The 14,043-nt window shown below is 41.2% G+C and overlaps 1 protein-coding gene across 4 annotated transcripts in view; it reads left to right on the plus strand.

The window, feature by feature from the left end:
- The window catches only part of PNPLA7 (patatin like domain 7, lysophospholipase), a 131,966-nt gene that overhangs the window by 39,720 nt on the left and 78,203 nt on the right, over window positions 1–14,043 (plus strand). For all 4 annotated transcript variants that reach the window (XR_012631873.1, XM_074891587.1, XM_074891589.1 and 1 more), the window contains one exon: window positions 11,394–11,507. Coding sequence is in view for 3 of the 4 variants with exons in the window: in XM_074891587.1 (XP_074747688.1) it covers window positions 11,394–11,507 (114 nt within the window). In the remaining variant the exon portion in view is untranslated. The remainder of the gene's footprint in view (window positions 1–11,393; window positions 11,508–14,043) is intronic.

The raw sequence follows: 14,043 nt of genomic DNA on the forward strand, positions 1-14,043 counted from the left end.
GAGGTCTGTCAATTCAGGGGGAGAGGAACAGATTAGAAACTAAAGTTTGCATTCCCTGCGTAGTTACTTGAAGTGCTGACGAGAATAGTTGTCAGGGGGAAATGATCCCTACTCCCTGGGTGCCTTTTTGGAGGGATGCTGCCATCTGCTTGCTGCTGCTGACCCTATCGGTGGGCAACTCCAGTTGCTGTGGGTGGTCAAATCCAGTCAAAACTTTGATTGAAGGCCTTCCAGGTAGATTTTAAAGGACAATGATGAATCTGTTAGATCATTCCCTCACATCTGAAATACAGTTGGCCACTTGAAAGACAGTTGACAGAAGTCCTGTTGTCTAGAGGCTGAGATCTGACCCATTTTGGGGGGGATCTTTTCATTTGTTGGTGCCGTTGCTACAGATGCACTTGTGGAAAAATGTTGAAATGTTAGTTTTATTGAACCATTTTATGTGAACTAAAGGGTAACTCCTCTAGCATTGTTTCTGCCATGCCCTGGTGACCCCAGAGGAAATCAGAAAAGCCCATTGTGTGTTGACAGAGTGAAAGGGCTTCTCTTCACTAATTTATTTGTTTAAAATGCTTATATTAGTGTGTCTTTTTTTTAAATTTTCTTTTCTTCCTTGGTGTTGCTCCTTTAGTTCTGATCTTGGTTAACTGCTGCAAGTTGTAGTTTTTGCTCTTGTTGTCTGAGAGGATTCCTTTTCATTCACTTAGCTGTTATGCCTATTGATATCAGGCAAACTGGCCCAGACTTTGACATGTAGTGTTGTCCCTAAGCACTGCTGATGAGACTGGGGCAGTAATTCAGTATTTTTTTTACAACCTGCAAAATAGGTTGTCCCATCTGGGTTACAGGATCACAGCTCCAGGCATCTGTTGAGATGGGTGTTCTTTTGCTTTTTGCATTGTTGGAAGGACACTAGTGGATGAGGAGAAGGGGGGGAAAAAAAAACCCAGCAGAGCTATCTTGCAGAATAATCTCTTGCTGAATAAAAGTTACTTGTATACTGCCTGCTCCCTTCAAATATCTGGACGTGATAGAACCTTCTATGCAGTAGGCTTTCTATGCGAGTCAACACTTTGTTTGAATGAGGTACCTGAAGAATGGCTGCAGTGTTGGTAGGATGACTAAATGCCAGGCAGTTCTTAGGCACCTCCGTGACAGCTGTTGAACTTACAATATTTTCAAAGGCTGGGCTCGTAGGTAGTTTATAGCTAGACTTTACTGGTAGCCACCTGCATCATAAAACCGTTGTCTGCAGTGTCTTACCAGCAAACCAGTCAGCTTTCAAAAATGCCCTGCTGAGTGGGAAAGTTGCAGCAGTGGTTCGGTTAAGTCAAGGTGCTTTCTGTTTCTCTTTAAAACCCAGAATGCCCCTTCTTCTTAGTAGTACTATACTCAAGTCCTTTTTGGGTAGCAAAATAGCAACACAAGTGCAGAAGGGCGTTTGTGCACTAACACTTTCTTTTAACGCAGGGCAGCACGAGTGATAAATTGCAGGAGAAGAATCCTCATGTGCTGGTGCTGCGGCATGCCAGTTCTGCTGTAGAAAAAAAATCACACTTTACCTTCTAGAAATAATGGATGTTTTAAATGTTTTTAGATGTTAAGCTGTTCATCTAATTAACACAGTTAAATGTGCGTGCCATTTTTCTCTCTAAAATTCTAAAGAAGAATCTGTAAATGGTTTATGATTTCCTTGGGGGTTTGGAGCATTGTCCTTTTGAAATGTAACACTGTTAGAAATCTTTAATTGCTGAGTAATCCTCAAAGGAAGCACACCAGTATCGGGATTACACTTGTCAGGCTTTTGTTCTTTATCAGTATTAATGTTATCATACACCTCCGTCTTTTGACAGTACCAAAGCCAGCTGAAAATCATTGTACCCTTGACAACCGTGCTAACACTGGGCAAGTTCTACTCTGTTAAGGCTGGTTTACTTCATCATTTTAAGCGTGTGAATGTTTTTTGCCGATTACTTGCATGTAATTTTTTCAAACCATGACTACTTCATTTGCTAAAGCTTTAAGTTATTAAAAAAATATTTCAGGTTAATTCAGGTTAGTGGTGCCTCAGGCACTCTCTGGGCATAGCTCATATCTGTGGAAACTGGAGGCAGATGAGGTTCAAGAACTGAGCTGGAAGACATGGTTCTGGAAGGAGATGTTGTCTTCCCATTTCTTCCATCGTCTGTCTTGGTAATACATTACTGAGATTATTATTTGCCTAGCAGCATCTTAGGTGTGAAATTGTATTTCAAAAAACCAAAGCAAACAAAAAAAACCCCACCCCAAACCAACCACACAAAAACCCCAAACAAACAAACAAACCCCAAAACAAAACACAAACTGTACAACAGCACCCCCCCCAGTATTTACCAGCAGCAAAGCAAGACAGAGGAAGCTCTGAGAAATGAGTTCATATTTGCACAGCTAAATTAGTGTCAGACTGAAATTAGAAGCTCAGTGTCCTGATTTCCAAACCTGTCTTGAGGGTGTTTTTGGCTGAGTTCAAGTCACAGATCTGAGCCATCTGAACCTTGGTTTTCTACGAGCATCTTCACTTATGGTGCGAGCTGCTGAGTACTGTCTGTTTTTTCAATTCTTTCCTCTACAACAATTTATTCTTTTATCCACAACATTTTATCCTTTATTTGCTTCAAGTTCTAAACAGCTGATGAAAGTAAGAGACCATTCATAACTGAAAATTGTTGTGGTCTCACTGGTGGCTGGGAAAACCACAGGCACAGTTTTGACAGGATCTGGCATTAAATTGTCTGGCATTAATGTTATGTGGCAAAGTCATTTGGCTTTGTACTTGCCACAGATAAAACTTGAGAGCTTTATCTCCTTAGCCAAATTCTTTTTAGAGAGTGTTAGGATCTTTGATGACAGATAGTAATAAAAGTTGTGACCTGCTGGGTTTCAGATAGGTGGACACTAGCAATGATATTACCAGAAGGAAGTTCAGCTGGAAGCAGGAGGGAGTCACAAAATAGCTTAAGAAATGACAGAAATCAGGAATGGCATGAAATCACCCATCAACTAACTCTTGATACCATTTCTGATCCCCCCTCAGGATAGTCTTCCACTTCCCTTGCTCCTTTCTCCCTTCCATTTTGAGGAATGCTACATCAAACTAAGCTGGCTTGTGAATGGCAAGAGTTAATATTGCATCCCCTTTAACCTTTGCAAAAGGCACAAGTAAGTTGCTAGCAAAAGAGATTTATTTTTTTTTTTTTTTGTTCCTGATTGTAACTCTTCTTTTTGTCAAGCATCCTTAAGTAAGAGCCATTGAGTAAGAGAGAGAAGTGTGATCATTTTCATCGTCATGAAAATGCTTGGAGGCCAGCGAGTGGTGGGAAGCAGGGTCCAGCAGAGGTGACAGAAAGTATTTATGGGGGAAGAGTCAGCAGTGAAGGATGGGGAAAGGATATGGCTAAAGTTCCAGCCAGGCTTGGTGGTGCTGTTGTATGAAGCTGAGTCAAAGGCAATCAGATCTCTCTCTTGTTGGAAAGTGGTTGAGCAGGTCATCATGTTCTGTTACCTCGTCTTCCATTGCTGAAATCCAGGTGTAATTTCACCATAAGAGGAGCATGCTGCACGCCTGCCAGTGCTCTTGCACTTGCAGATACTCTTCAATAAATTTGATGGATCTGTTGGGGGCTTTGTATGTGTGCTTCAGATAGCACCACCAAAAAACATGCCAAAAGCTGTAATGTTGGAGTAGGGGAGCAAAACGTGCATGCAACTTTCCATCTTTTCTATAGCCCCATGTATCTAAGGAGTGAAACCGAAGTACAGTAGGTAGGACTTCTATCAGTTCCTTTCCCCAGCTATAATCTTCCCCTTTTCTGTCCCTTAATGATGTTCACTGCTGCAACAGGACTGTCATTGTGCTGCTACAAAATGCAGGCTCAGACTTTTTGGGAGAACCTGTAGCATGACTCCCAGTGCCTTAATTACAAAAGGTAGCAAGCTCAGTCTTATTTAATTTTTATATGTATTTTATAGATACACTTAGACACGTGTGTATATATGTAAGTCTTTTATGTGTTTTTATATATATGTTTTATGTCTTCTATGTTTTTATATGTATATAAAAATAAAAATGAGAGAGGGGGGTTTGGGTTCTTCTTTCTGTGCAGCAGAAGTGCTGGATGTCCTCAGTCACGGGGTTAACTTGGCACACGAAAGATTGCAGAAGGTGGTTGGTAGAACAACTTTCAAGAGTACATGGTGTACTGCATTCATCCGCTGGCACCGCTCCCACAAATAGCATCGATTTGCAGCATGTCTGGTTGTTCTTCCCACTCATTCATTGCTTCCAGCAGTGTCTCCTCCTTTGTCCTTTTCTGATACAAGCAAATTAATGTTTTAGATCCTTCTGAACCAGTGGCTGGAGGAAACACCTTTGAGATTACCATGCTCTGCTGCTTTGGGTGCAAATGAGCTGAAGAGGGGTCTGAGGGCAGCTTCTTTAAATCAGAAAAAAAAATGTCCCATGTAGCATTTGGTTGCCCTTCACGTAACACTGATGATGTTACACCGATGTCCTCAGTTGCAGCAGCAGCATCTCCTGTCCTTGCCTAACAAAAACACCACCCTGGAAATCCACGTGCGTGTGTGTGGTTGGTGCCTGCGCCGTTCCCGTGCTTGCGTTGGCCGTTGAGGTACGGGTGTGCTACCTGGTACCTGTGCATCTGACTTGGTGCTTGTCCCTTTCCTTGAGCCTCCTAAACTATCAGCAGATGTCAGTGTTGATATTTCTCATGTCTCCACGGGTGCATCCGTGCTTCCTTGCACAGTGTATTCATCCCTGTCCCTCCTGTTTCCCGCTGTCTTGTGTCAGTCCTTCCCCAGTGCCTTCGGGTGACCTGTTGGTTTTGCGTCGCGCCTGGTGAGGTTCAGGGTGGACGTTGTGTAAGGAGAGAGTGAGAAGGCAGTTTTGGCAGACGGACCTGTGAGCTGTTTGTCTTTTCAGTGGGGAGCCGGAGTGTCTGTGCAGGGTGGGGGCACCGCCACCGCAGTTGTGCTGGGAAGTGTCTGTCTGAAATGCTGCACCCCTGCACAGGACAGGCCGTGTCCCCTCTGTTGATGCTGCTGGTGGAAGCTACGCTTGTGTTCAAGAGAAGAAAATGCCTTTTTACTATTTTTGTCTGTTAGCAGAGTTGTCACTCTTTGTTAGGCGTGATGCTGGCACGGCTGGATGTGTCCTGACCCATCTCCCTGGCGTGCTCTTTTGTAAGAGGGTGCATGTTTGTGGGCTGCTTGTGTGAACATGAAAACATGAAGCCTACAAATATCAGGCTAATTGACAGGTGTGACTGTAGCTTTCATTAATGAGGATTTGGGATATGAAGATTTTAAACTACATAATTTAATAATCCTCGGGATCCTAACCTGCTTCCCAGGGTCTCGTCGTAACTGATGCTTTAATTTCTGTAGCTCCTGTTCCCTCTTACTGTATCATGTCCAGGGGGTGGCAGTGCAAGGGCCGAGATGCTGGGTACCCTTGGTGTGGAAAGATTACTGCTTTTTGTGAGCTGGTAGCAAGGAAAAGATTGATATGAGAGAAGGAAATGTGATGTATGAGAGAATAAAAGATTCTCAGGCAGAATACTAGCCATAATGAAGAGAAACTGTAAGCAGTATATTACTAAATGGATGGGAAGGGAACACATGGAAGAGCCACAAGAGTATATAAATGTGCCACTGGCTGAAGGCCGGGGGGGAAAGGACCCGTGACTAAACATGGTCCTGTTGGCTTGTGTTGCTAATTCATGCTGGACCTGGCTACTCTTGCACTAGGGTATGCTTGAAAACTCACTTGAAAAGAAATCATCTACACAAGAAACTATTTTGAAATTATTTGCATTTTACTGTCGCTGACTATTAGAAAAGTCACCCAATAATTTGTTGAAGTAAGGCTGAATTTGTATGGAAAAGCAACGTTTTATTGCCAGCGAATAGACTCACATAAACCAGCCCCAGTTCTGGTCAAGTCCTTTGTGGAGTCTCAGAGACACTAAGGCTAAGCATGAGAATAACTGTGCTTATTGCACTGGGGCTATGCACACACTTAAAGTTAAGCAAATATCCAAAGTGGGTGTAGCTTAAAGCAGAATTTGGAGTAATTAGACCAACTTGCAAAAGACGACACTTGCTAGTTTTTATTTTCCAACTGTGTAATCTGAAAAGCTGTAAGAAGAACTGTTAGGAATAACTGTTGAAAATTAAGTCAAAAGAGATCATGAGAATATAAATTGCTTTCCTCCCTCCTTTTAAAAGATTTACAGTAACACTTTTTATTTGTAAAGAACTTGTAAACCAGGGTTGTGAATGATCTGCATTGTACATGATGGATGCATTGTACATGTTTTTGTCACTATTTAGTACTGAACTAAGAGAACATATGAGAAACCTAGCTATCAGAATTCACTGAAACAGTTAAAAGAGCACAGGTCTGTTTAGAGTTGGGTTGTGGGTTGGGGGTTTTTTTTGTTAGTGTTGGGAACAACAGAACTGCAACAGTGCAGGAGGTCTCATCGCTTCCGGTAACATTCGCGTTCAATCACAAGAACCACAGAGTATGTAACACTCTAAATGAATATGTGCTCCTTGATGCAAATTGTTATAGCATATGAGGCATTGCTTCATGCAGCTCTTAGAGGAAATGGAGGTAAAGGCAATGATAGATGGACAGGTTCTTGAGGGTGTGATGGAGGAAGAGAGGAGATGTGGATGCTTGCTGTAGACGAGGAGCCGAGGGGGACACCTCGGTGACAGGTGAGCAGTGAACGGAACATTTAACATTTGTGGATGACTGCTAAAAGCAGGCGTAGCAGTTGGATTTCAAACAGAGACAGATTTCAACGTGGAAATAGCACTGTAACGTAGGTCTGCTGAATTTACAACGTGAGGGAAAAGTGAACAACACTAGATAGTAAGATGGCAAAGTCCAGATAAAGCAAAGAGGTGAAAAAGAAGCTCAAACCTTCAGTGAACTCCAGGAAAACTGGAGGATTGTTTGAGAGAGAGTAAGAGCAAGGATGGCATACGAGTGAATTAAAAATTGAAAGAGAAGGCCAGAAATGGGCAGTGAGGCAGAACTTTAGAGGCTTGTTACTAAGGAGAAGGAATGGACATTATGGAAGAAGAACCAGAGATGTACTGTTGCCTCAAGCAAAATATATCATGTTGTCTTGAATTTGAAAAGAAGTGGGAAAGACTCCACTGACTGATTCTTGCACTGGAGCAAATGTTCTAGCTGTGTTCACGCTGGCACAGGTAAATGATGATAATGGTAGTCAGGGAAGGAGCTCAAAAGAGAGCCTTGGGTGGTTATATACACAAATATATGCTTCCCCCCCTCCCCCTGTCAGGTTAAATAAAATTTGGAAGATAATAATAAAACTGCTTCTTGAAACATTTATTTATTGATGTTATTATGGAGGTGTCTTTGTGTTATTTGCTGCAGCCGTGGTGGGTGATCAAAATGTTAAATATCTTTATGACCAAGGAAATATCTATAATGTTGATCTGATGGCAGGTGGATTTTATTCATATTAACATTCAAGCTAGATCTCTAAGTCTTGTACTATTTACAAACCTGGAAAAATACGAAAACGTGTTCAAAAGGTTCACTGGACAGAGGAGCCCAAGGATTTGAAAGTGGTTTAAGACTGAAATGATTTACATACTCGTGGTGCATGAAACTTCTTTTTTTCTAAGTGAGAAGAAAAAACCTCTGAATAAATGACATCTCAAAGCGTTTATTAAGAATAAATACAAAGAATAAATGTTTCATTTTCAGGGGAGAGCTATGACTCAGTGTTAGAATATGGTTTTGATCTCCAAAAAAGGTGAGAATAGCCAAATACCTATTTGATTTGACAGATTACCATGTGCAGAAAATCTAAAACTAGTGCAAAGAAGGCTTTATAACGTTAGGGTAGGAAGAGAGGAGAGGTGAGAATGTAAAGAAGACTGAGAACAATCCTACAGATGGTCCAAATGTTGAATGAGAGCCCTCTTGCTTCCAGTGAAGAAAAATTATTTTATTAACAGTTTGGGATAACTAGTAAAACTAGAGACTGGGAACTGAGATGATAATATCCAAGGGGAAGGCAAAATTTGAATTTCTTGGTGTACAGTGTCTGGGACCCAGGTATTTTCCATGCTAGAATACTGGGGTGTCTTTAAATGAAAATAGCAAAGCTAATGGCAAGATTTACATAGTACCTCTATGTAAGAGTAGTACAAGATCCAATTTCTGTAATCAGTTGGGAATTACATTCAACAAATTCCCTGCATTTGCGGGGGGCTGTAACACTGTTGGCGTTGCAAATGCCACTTGCTCTGGAGATTTGAATGGCTCCTTGTGAAGGAGGTTTGAAAAAGGTCTTCATCTCCCCTCTGATCTGCCTAGGGAACAATTTGAAAAGACAAATTTGCAGTTTGGAGAAAAAAAAAAAATCCCCCCGGCTTTGTTTTAAAGTTAAAATTTAATTCCCTTTTTTACAAATCTCATCTTTTCTGAAAGACTTGTGAGCCCTTTGGAGCACAGTTCATTTCATGCATTCATATATCACAGGAAGAGTGGAAAAGCACGTTAGACAGTTTGAGTGTTTTTCTTTACACAAATTAAACTCCATCGGGTGATGACTGGCTGAGAGGAAAGGTTTTATTTTAACAGTTGAAACTCTTACCCTGCTTTCAGGATAAGGAAGCTAAATTAGAGAGCCAAAAACAGTGATAAAAAGCTGGTAATATGGGAGAGAGATAAGATGTTATGCAACCATTTGGGGAACCTAAAGGGGACTTCTTTCTCCCTAAGTGTATGTACAAAGATGGCATGACCTTTTTTCCCCTCCTATATAATCAGTTTAAAATGTGATTACATAACAGAACATCCCTGACATCTGAACAAAACCCAAAGGCTAGGTCTTGCAAAGCGTCGCTACTTTAAATTTACTTGTGCAGTTTTTCATGCATAGCAATTGGTGTTGATTAAACTCTTCTGCACTAGCTAGAGTTAATATTAGCAGGCTGATCTCAGTTTTCTGGACTCATTGCAAGTTTTTGAGATCTAGATGTTCTGGCTGTCTGAATTGTCTATTTGGTGCGCATGTAGTCTTCCAAGAATGCACTCTTGTTGGAAGTGGGTCATGGAGTTGGGTGTTTTAAATTAGTTTTCTTGTGCTGCGGGCAGAAGTACATGCCTGGGCACCTGGCACAGCTCAGCCCTTGTACAGGGCATTAGATACCTTGCATTAACTTTTTGTGTGTCTGAGCCCCTAGTTCTAGAATGAAAGCATTGCTGTGTTGGAATTTGCTGTAAATATAAGCTTTGGAACAAATTCTGGGAAAAAGGAGAAAAAAAAAAAATCAAACAAACCAAAAAACCCATCAACGCTCCCAACCCTAAAGCAAACCAAACGATGATAAGCTGATATATTATGTTGTTTCTTTTTCTACTGGAAAACTTAAAATGAAAACCCCTGGACTTGGCACTGGTGAGGCCACCCCTCGATGAGTGGGTTCAGTTTTGGGCCCCTCACTCCAAAAAGGCCATTGAATGACTCGAGCGTGTCCAGAGAAGGGCAACGGAGCTGGTGCAGGGTCTGGAGCACAGGTCTGATGGGGAGCGGCTGAGGGAACTGGGGGGGTTTAGTGTGGAGAAGAGGAGGCTGAGGGGAGACCTCATGGCCCTCTGCAACTCCCTGAAAGGAGGGTGCAGAGAGGGGGGAGGAGTCTCTTGAGCCAAGGAACCAGCGGCAGGACAAGAGGGAATGGCCTCAAGCTGCGCCAGGGCAGGGTCAGACTGGCTCTTAGGAAGGATTTCTTTGCAGAAGGGGTTGTTGGGCGTTGGAATGGGCTGCCCAGGGCAGGGGGGGAGTCCCCATCCCTGGAGGGGTTGAAGAGTCGGGTTGACCCAGCGCTGAGGGACCTGGTGGAGTTGGGAACGGTCAGGGTGAGGTTCATGGTTGGACTGGAGGAGCTTCAAGGTCTTTTCCAACCGAGATGATTCTGGGATTCTGTGAAAAGTCATGGTCACTTCTATTCTGTCTATGAATTGCAGTTAGAGTGAGGAATTTTTTAATTTGTGTTTTAACCTTAGTAATTACAGCTGCTACAGTGACAACCATTTTTTTCGAAACAACCATTCTATGGATTTTAAACCCAGTAAACATTGCCTGTTGCTAAAACTTGCAAAACTGAGCGCCAGGCTGTTTCTAAGCAATTAAATGTTGTAGCTCATGCCTGAGCTCTGAATGACGCCATCTCGCCTAGCAGGCTATCTCATTAAGCATGTGAAGATATTTCACCAGGGAATTTGATTTCTGCATTTCAAAACAAAATAAGAGCTGGTGGCGGGTCCGGGGCTCTGCCGATGGTGCAGTTGGGGATTCGGGGAACAGCTGCGTTTTGCAGAGTAGGCTTTTAGAAACCAGGTTTGTTTATATTGTGTTAGGTTCTTCCTGTAAAGGAGAATATCTTTGTATTAATTTTCATTGTGTGATCATTTTCTTTTTTTTAAACTTTTACTCTTCATGAAATAACTGTTTCTAGGTGAAATAATTGGGCACTCTTCAGGTAGGGGTGTGCTGTCACGTTTTCCTGTTCACATAGCACAGGTACACATGTGTATGTTAAAAAAAAAAACAACAACAAACAAACAACAAAAAACCCCCCAAAACCCAAAACAGAACACAAAACCAAACCCCAAAAATCAAACACAAAATCAACTGGAAAAGCAAAGCTCGCTTCCAGCCAAAATATGCTGATTTGCTCCTCATTCATTTCTTTAATTTTTAGGATTGGTTGTTGCAAGGTTGTTGGTATTCAGCTTCTGAAAGTAAAGTAAAAGTATTTCAGGGTGGCATTGAGGAAAGAAGAAAGAGCAGTAGGGAAGTGGGGTATTCCTGTCTATTAGATGGCTTTATCACAATTAAAAATGACGGATTAAAAGATGTAAGTGTTGTTGTGATGGTGAGTTCATCGTGTGCCTCTCCTGGCAAGCATGAAAAGCAGTTCTGAGCCTCGCTCTGGAGATGTGTGCGAGAGCTTGCGAAAGCTCAGACAAAACTTTCTCTTGTAATTCTGAGTGTCTGGTGCTATGGGTTCTAGTTCTGTGAAAAACTGCAACTGTCCAACAGCAGAGGATGTGCCTGAGAAATTGGCATTAAATAGATGCTAATACTTGTGGATGTGCCTTCCGTACCTTCCTCTGTAAGTGCCCTTGGGGGAAAATAATGTTGGGGTTTGGATGTCTGGGAGCAACAAGTATGACAGTCCAGTTCTTGGGAATTGTTCAGTTTCTTCATCCTGAGATTTAAGTTTTGCAACATGTTGGGAATTATCTTTAATGTTTTGGCTATGAACTCTTTCAGGTAGAGGCATTAACCCATCAACCTAGAGCCACAACAGTGCATGCAGTCAGAGACTCAGAACTTGCCAAACTCCCCGAGGGAGCACTGACATCTATCAAACGCAAATTCCCCCAGGTAAGAAAATTAAAAGTATTTTCTGTCCATCTCAAAAGATGTCTGAGGAGCTAAAACTCCCCCTTAGCACCAAGTCTTCTGGGTTTTTGTATGATTGATGCATACTGAGAAAATATTTTGTTCTCTTTGCCTGCCTGATCTGAGCTATACCAGACTTTCACCAGCTTCTCTTCCTTTATCTTCTAATCGATTTTAACATGTTTTATTGCAGAGCTGTTTTGTGTATCTGGGAGAAGTTCATGCTAAATGCAGACCATGCATATTTAGCAAAGTGGAAATCACTTAGTCCTATTGATAGTAAATGAAAGTTTGACTTCTAAAATCGCTTTAAAATGTTGTTATTCATTTGTCTTGCTCACCGGGACTCACAGTCAGCACTTGGTTATATGTACCTTTATTTCCAGAGCATTGATGTTTAGGGCTTGGTTTTCCTCTTCCTTGCATTTTAGGCTGTCAGTGCTCATTCTGTAACTGTCAGATCTGTCCGTGTCCTGAGGGCTGTGATTGCTCCCTTTGAATCCACCAACTCATCCATCTTCTTTAATTCACTTGACATTATACCTCTCTCCTGCAAATCTGGAGACTGACGGACTTGCAATTTAATTCTTTTGTCCCTAAATGCATCAGGGACATTATACTAAGCACTAGATCATTGCACTAGCCTTAAAGGCAATTCTTTAATGCTGTTACTTTAAATTATTTCTGATTTTTCTTTTTGCTGTCTTTTAAGGCCTACACTTATTTTACCAGATTTCTTAAAAAAACCATGCAAAAGTAATAAATCTAATTAAAATACTTACATTCTTTTGCTTTCTTAGGACCCATAATAACTTTTTTGATTTTTTTTTGCTTGTTTTTAACCGTATAATATAAAGCCTGTATTCGTGCATTCTCATGTTACAAAAACTGGGGGGTTTTGTCTGTGTTATTGCTAGGGTAATTTCATCATTGCAGTAAGTGTTCAGGAGTTAAGTCAATAAAAAATAATCTTCCTGGTTTCTGCCTAAGCATTATTTTTGCTTAAGTGTTTCTGAACTTCTGCTGTGGGTTGTTAAGGCACTCCTGTTCTCTGGATGTCTCTTGAATAGTCCTCCAAGTCTGTTCTTCTCTATTTAATGTAACAGATTTCCTGCCCAGATTTATGAACAGATAGCAGTTTGCAACTTCTGTACATAACCAGCCCCAGCCTGGGTACCGACAGCATGGCATCCTGTCTTGAGTTGCCCTTTTAAATATCACTCCTTGTGACTGATCAAGAAGTGAGGAAATGAGCCAGGTGGAATTTAAAACCACCTTTCTTCTTACGTAGTGGATGGTTTTAAATGTTACTTGTAGACATTTAAACTGTAAATTACTAGTAAGCACTAAACATTTAGCATTTAGTAATGCCTTGAATGTTGATCTGCGCAAAGGCTGTGTTCTAGTTCTGCCTCTTTGTTTGGGGCAAGAATTGATTTCAGTGTCTCTTTTTCCCTCTTCCCTTTTCCTATTCTATCAGTTGGCAGAATTGTTTTCCCCTGAAGAGTGCTCTCTGTGGAGATGTGAATCTTTTCGCTTTGCAGTTGAGGTTGAGCTTGAGTGTTACATTTATAGTACAATTCAAAACATTTATTTGTAACAGAATTCACATGTCTTCCCGTGTCTGTCCTGACCTTTTTGAATATGGAATTAGTTTTCTCTAGAGTTGCATATAGTTTAGCTAATTAGTTGCAATGAAACAAAATACTAAAATAGATCTTTTAAAAAAAAATGTGTTGCAGAAAAGGTTGTTAGAAGAACACATTCTTGCTGCTGTTTGAGATCTCCAAATTCTAAATAGATGTTAAACTGCTATCAAAAATGTGAGAGCTTGCATTTTTGCTGTTGGATTATTTTAGAACAAGCATTAGAAATAGAAAGAGGAGTGTGAAATAGACTTTATGTAGGTGACTTACGTGGTTAATGCCTTCAGACTGTCTTAAGAATCTAAGATAAAATATTTTCTATATGATCTCAAAGTTCTTGTGTCTTCTTATTTTGTCCGTTAGGTCCATCAGATAAGAGAGGAAGGACAGAAGTGAGAGGAAATTGAAGTGACAGAGGAAAACAATAGGGTAGAAGGTTTGAAGTCAAGTGGAAAGTACAAAGTCAACTTTAAAGTTAAAGGAGTATACTGGAAAGAAGTTTTTGAGCTGGCAACTAATAAATTGCCTACAGAGAAAAGGGTCTGGGTAGCTGTTTCTTAGAAAAAGAATCCAGGCACTAGAGGATCAAAAGCTGACCATGTCTGGACTCTGTCATGCAGTTGTGAAAAAAATATATTAACAGGATGCTTTTTGGTGTGAAGAAATCCTTGCATTCTCCCTGATGCCGGAAAAGCTTCAGTACAAGCCTGTGGCAGCACGTCTGAAGGAAGAGGCAGACCAAATGAAGAGAGTCTAGAGGATTCTAGAGGACAAAAAGGCTGCTGCTGCCTGGTGTTTAGAAATACTGAGCTATAAAAGACTGTGAAAGGTTAAGGGAAGACATGGTAGCTATATTCAAATGTATCAAGTTG

Source organism: Strix uralensis, chromosome 21 (genome assembly GCF_047716275.1).
Source record: "Strix uralensis isolate ZFMK-TIS-50842 chromosome 21, bStrUra1, whole genome shotgun sequence".
In the NCBI taxonomy this organism is placed as follows: domain Eukaryota; kingdom Metazoa; phylum Chordata; class Aves; order Strigiformes; family Strigidae; genus Strix; species Strix uralensis.